The sequence below is a fragment of the Mizuhopecten yessoensis genome, unplaced genomic scaffold (assembly GCF_002113885.1).
Source record: "Mizuhopecten yessoensis strain PY_sf001 unplaced genomic scaffold, ASM211388v2 scaffold6759, whole genome shotgun sequence".
Lineage (NCBI taxonomy): Eukaryota > Metazoa > Mollusca > Bivalvia > Pectinida > Pectinidae > Mizuhopecten > Mizuhopecten yessoensis.
In genome coordinates, this window is record NW_018406710.1 from 45,745 (window position 1) to 52,137 (window position 6,393).

A 6,393-nucleotide genomic window follows, 5' to 3' on the forward strand; every position below is an offset into this window, starting at 1 on the left:
GTGGGGGGGGGGGGGGGGGGGGGGGTAAATACCCTGAAATCAGGCAGGCAATATACATTGAAGAAACTTTTCTGTATGTAAATAGATCAAATAATATAAATATTAATATATCTACTTACAGTTAACGAGCTTATATCCCTAAATGACACATCGTGTCATATGTGGCCAAAAGAAGATTCTTGGAATACACATCCTTCCGGATTTTACTATAAAGGCAGATGGCAAAACGTACGTTGTAAAATAACCAATAATGTGCCTATCCCCAGATACAAGCGTTGCTTCGCTAACAGACAGCTGTTACTGATAGGAGATTCCAATGTTCGCATAATTGGCACGAGAATCATCAACGAAATGGAATTTAGACTTCTGAAGGGAAATGCAACTTCCAGTATTCCGCAGGACATCCTGGCGTATGACAAAAACAATAACATTACCTTATCGATGTTCCCGCATCAATTGCCGTACTATGCTCACAGATTTGTTGATAAAACTGTCTTCGTTTCGGCGGCGAAGCGCTTGGATGATATTCCAGCTGGTGACAACCGTATCATTCTTATTCACCTTTGGCTGCATATGCTCCGTAGTTCCGTGGATACGTTCAGGTACCATGTGCGACATATACGACAAGCTATCGAAAGGCTCATTCAAAGGTCACCAAATGTTCACATTTCTATCAAGGGGCCACACGCCTACAACTACAAGGATCAACTACCGGTAGATTATATGGCATCATAGCACATACGAATATGGTGGGAAGAATTCGTCGATCTCCACGACAAAGTCGTATTTCTCAATGAGTGGGACAGAACTGTTGGTAACGAAAACAATAATGCTCATCCAAACTGTGCCATCGATCTCATTTATAATTTTTTGGCGCATGTTTGTGATCCATAAGTATGACCTGCTAGTACGGCCTATAGATATTCCAAGTGAAACGCTAATCATCAAGATTTAGGGTGACGCGTGCCCCTCATGCTCTAATCACCGTGGTTCCCGATGATAGGTCAATTATGCCGATCGGTCATCAGGACTCAATCACGATGGTTTGCGACCATTGGCGAAAGTATAACATGATTGGCGATTTGAAACTGCTCTTGGCGAAAATGTCGACGGGGGGCTTTGATTTAAGTTACTGTCGATAGAAAATAGAAAACAAAACTTTGGCGATAACAGTTTCTAGGGCAATTGTTACATGTAAATTTAGCCCCCGGACGCCGCTTGTGTACTACGATGTCACGACTGAATCTGAAGGTCAGAATATTGGAGCTCTTTTGTGTGGTTTTTTTTTACAAAATGGTCACCTGTCAACACATCGACTCCGTCTGATACCAAAATCGCCAATTATCCAATTATGACTATTTTGTCTAGTTCCGAGGGGTGCTCTGTGGAGAACAATAGGGTAAGTTAGGGTGAGAAAAGGGTTGTTTTAGTTGGATTAGAGTAGGTACTGCAGTAAATCCCGTGAAGTGATGCGGGCACGGGTGTGTGTTTACATAAGGGCGCGGGCGGGATATTTTTTAACGACTTTCTTTTTTATTTTGTTAAGCAGTAACTGATATATAATTGCCAGGGCACTGGAAATGACATTGTACAACATGAATTGTGTAATAATGGCACTCTGATCGAGACGACATTTGCCGAAATTATATCTAAGTTGCCGGTAAAAAAAATGTATGTGAAAAATATTATGGCATTTTTGCCAGCAAATGATTTTTGTTTAAGAATTACCAACTGATAGTATGAAAATAAATAACCTCCAATTCCTAAATTATCAGCCTTTGGTTTTGGTGAAAATGATTTGCTCCAATATGCATGTTCAGTTCTCTTATATTTAGTTTTTTCGTTTTAACATACACGATACGTTAAAACGTAGTGACGCAAAGGGGAGTTAACTCCAGCGTAACTCTTACTTTACAATACAATTTATCTTTTGAATTTCTCTTTGTATATTGTCATATAACATGTACGTTACTTTTTCAATCTTCAATGAATGCATATAGGTATTGTTCTGTTTGTGAATCTTCGATTCGGGGGAAATAAAGAGAATGATAATAACGATTTAAATCAAAATCGTCACTGGGTTAAAGCCAATATAATTATATATACCGCAAAAGTCATTTAAGATTAATATTATGTACTCTAATGATAACATTAACATACATGTGTACTGCCGCCCTTTTCATCTGTGGATTTACTAGTTCGTGAGTCTTCGGATCTCTCTAACAATCTTGTTTTTAAATTTAATTATATGTCAGAAATATAAAGCATTAATGAATAAACTACCATCTGTTGTAACTCAAATGAATGTTTTTTGATAATAGGTACTGCACAGCCATGGTCAGTTTCAAGTCTTGGATACAAAATAAAAGCAAGGTTTCCTCATACGGCATACGTTACAGGGCTAGCTCTGGGTCTTGATACAGTTTCGCCAAAATTTATTAAAAAAAAGAAAGAAGACCCCACCCTTTTAATTTTCATTTATATATCCCATTATATGCATTCTAATGTATCCCATGTATCTTAGACAGGAAATGAACTACAGTCGAACCTCGTTATCTCGAACTCGTTTAACTCGAAGACCCCGTTTAACTCGAAGTGTTTCATCGGTCCCGGCCTAAACTGTTCTTAATCTTAGTAATAAAAACTCTGATAGTTCGAACTCTGAAAACTCGAATAACTCGGATATCTCGAAGTGAAATATCGGTCCCAACAACGTAAATCCTACATAAAAATATCGCTTACCTCGAAGTTTCTTAAGATTCACAAGTCGATCATATATTCTTTAATTATTTGATACATATTAGACGCAGTGCTACGGTAAACATCGTTCTCATAGAGCAGCTTACGCTCGGTCATAATTACTTCGATTAAACTTATTGTATTAAAATGTGTTTGACTGTAAAAACACTTTGTTCAAATAAAGAAACAGACTTCATCAATGTAGATTAACAACAATTAGTACTCACTGCGAGCCCGTAAACAATTTGAATGGCATATTATTTACACCAAAGCTGCCGACACATTCTAACCGGTAAATGGGTCACTGTGTGCGGTCATGCGTAAATAAGCTCCACAGTAAAAATCACAACCTAGGACTGGTTCGTCGATTTATGTTTTTACAGGAGCTTGTATGGCAGTGACACTGATAATTAATTGAGGGATTATAGGAACAATACGATAATTATTATTGAGTACGTCGTGTTGAGGAGATGTCAAGTGTCATTGGGGTCTATAAATGTTGATATGTTTCCTGATTAACTCATACCCATTTCGCGTGTACTCATTAAAAATATCATTTACGTGTACGCTCCAATACCGTGATTTGTGTAAAGACCTGCGCACTTTCATTTCCGCTATCAGCATAGCGAGGTCGGAGACAGCATGTAAGTTTTACAGTAGACGTTCTCCCTGTTTGTATGTGTGTTTATTGTAACATTGATTTGTATCAATTAATGAATATGATTATGAATAAATTGTTATTTTTATTGTATATCGTTATCTTTTGTCATTTATCGACTGTTTATATAAGTTGTTGATTTTTCCGACAGTCAACGTATTGATAGCCTCATATTTGACCAAACACTTTACCAAGCTTTATGCCAAACATATGAACTTGCTTAACTCGAACACTCGGATAACTCGAAGTTTTCCAGCGATCCCGTCGACTTCGAGATAACGAGGTTCGACTGTATTGAAATGAAGAAAACGTTCCATGTTTTATGACTATAAAACACTAACACTGCAAATAATTCCAACACTTTTTTTTATTTCTGTGACATTCACTGGCCTTCTGCATCCCAATTGCAAGGATTTCTACATTCAAACAGGCTGCTCTGTGTTGCCAAAGTGCCAGGATGAGATATTTCATCTGTCAATATGAAGAAAAATATTTCTGAACATGCATATTGGAGCAAATCATTTTCACCAAAACCAAAGGCTGATAATTAAGGAATTTACCATCTCTATCAATATGTTTATTATCTCCATTCTTTTACTTCATAATTTTCAGTCAAAAATCATTTATTGGCAAAACTGTCTACAAACAAAATTGATCGGCAACTTAAATACAATTTTCTTCAAATTGTCATCTCGATCAGCATGAACAGCATAATTCAAGTTGTATATGTCATTTTATGTGCATTGGCAATTTTACAATTGCTACTGCTTATCAAAATTCTTCACGCAATTTACTGCAGTAAATCAAATCCAATTAAAACAACTCTTTTCAGACCTAACTTACCCTATTGTTCTCCACAGAGCACCCCTCGAAATAGGAATAATACAACATCGCTATAAATGGATAATTGGCCATTTTGATATCAGACGGAGTCGATGTGTTGACAGGTGACCTTGTAGAAACACAGGAGAGTTCCAATATATGACCTTGCTATTCATTGGGTTTTGGAGATGTGTGATTGGCACAATGTGTACCAAATGAGAAATATTTTTTATCATTATATATACAACACATAAAGGATACTTTTATTCAGGAAATGAGAAACATATTCGAGACATCTTCAAAATGTTTGTTGTATAAACACATGGTTGTCCGTTTTGATCTACAAAACCGCTATTTAGAAAAAATGAATGTATTCTTGCGAAATATAGATTGCAAGCACATAACCTTAATATAGAGAGAGGTAGATATAATGCAGTGCCTCGAAACCAGAGATTGTGTACTTTATGTGATCTTGGAGATGTCGAGGATGAGTTTCATTTCATTCTTATGTGTCCTGTGTTTTTAGAATTAAGAGTATCGTATATCAAGCCATATTATCGTATTCGTCCTTCTGTGTTTAAATTAATAGAGCTACTGTCTAGCAAAAAAAAAAAACTTATTAGAAATTTAAGTAAGTACTTGATTCAGGCAACTGTTAAGAGAAGTCGTATATTATGAAATATTAGCTGTATCAAATTCTTGCTATAAACGTTTTGTCACTGTATAATGCGATTGAGATCTATGTCTTTTATTTCACAATAAGTTATAATCTCATTTCATTATATAATATATAGTTCTCGTTCTACCTTCATGTTGAGGTTGTATGATTGACTTTGAAGTTTTGTTATTTCCTAGAAATTTGGTCAGATTAAGGCTTTATTTGTATTATTTCCTAAACGACTAAATTATGCAACTAAATTATGCTTCATAAGAGTACGCTAAGTTACCTTAGGAAAACCTTAAAGTTTTCCCAAACTCATGCCAATTTCATAATTTGTAAATATTATGTATGGAATTGAATCTATTGCATACGTTCTCCGCCATTGTACAAGATGTTTGTAAGGTATTAATCTATATGTATATTTCTGTACGCCTATATGCAATGTGCATTTGGTAATAAATTGAATTGAATTCATAGGAAATCCATTCAGCCGTGACGTGACATCGTAGTACACAAGCGGTGTCCGGGGCTAGATTATCTCGTTGCGCTAGCACAGGGAAAACCGCTCAGCGTAACCGTGACCATTGAGGGCTTCATCATCATGATTCGCGGAGGACAATCTGCTTTGAAGAACCGCGGTGTAGCGATCACCGCGTGTTTTGGTGACATGATCACGTGACATTTGTCATCAGGGATCGCGATGACGCCGTTTTCAAGGTCCATATATACTGTTACTGAGTTTTTAAGGTCATGTAACATATATACTGTCACATATTACAATGGGTATGTACCATATATACTGTCACCGACTTTTGAAGGTCGTATACCATATATACTGTCACATACTACTATGGTATTGTAACAAATATACTGTCAGTGATCTTTGAAGGTCATGTAACATATATACTGTCACATAGAACTATGGTCAAGGGCTATATCTACTGTCAGAGATTTTTGAAGGCCATGTACCATATTCACTGTCACTGAGTTTCGATGGTTATGTACCGTATATACTGTTACTGAGTTTTTAAGGTCATGTAATATATATACTGTCACATATTACAATGGGTATGTACCATATATACTGTCACCGATTTTTAAAAGTTGTATACCATATATACTGTCACGTATTACTATGGTAATGTACTATAAATACTGTCACATAGTACTATAGTCATGTACTATATCTACTGTCGTTGATTTTTGAAGGCCATGTACCATATTTACTGTCACTTAGTTTTAAAGGTCATATACCATATATACTGTCACCAATTTTTGAAGGTCATATACCATATATACTGTCACATATTACTATGGTAATGTACCATATATGCTGTCAGTGATTTTTGAAGGTCATGTACCATATATACTGTCACATAGTACTATGGTCATGTACTTTATATACTGTCACCGATTTTGGAAGGTCATGTATTGTATATACTGTCAAATATTATAATGGTCCTGTTCTATGTGGCCCCTCTGGTTGAACAGGGGTTGTAAGGGCCCAATAGGG

The 6,393-nt window shown here is 36.2% G+C and overlaps 1 protein-coding gene across 1 annotated transcript in view; it reads left to right on the top strand.

Annotated features, from left to right (window-relative positions):
* LOC110452594 (NXPE family member 3-like) overlaps positions 1–4,496 on the top strand; it is a 10,029-nt gene extending 5,533 nt beyond the window's left edge. The window contains exon 3 of the mRNA XM_021501224.1: positions 122–4,496. Coding sequence (XP_021356899.1) covers positions 122–735 — 614 coding nt within the window. The 3' untranslated portion in view covers positions 736–4,496. The remainder of the gene's footprint in view (positions 1–121) is intronic.
* The last annotated feature ends 1,897 nt before the right edge of the window (positions 4,497–6,393 follow it).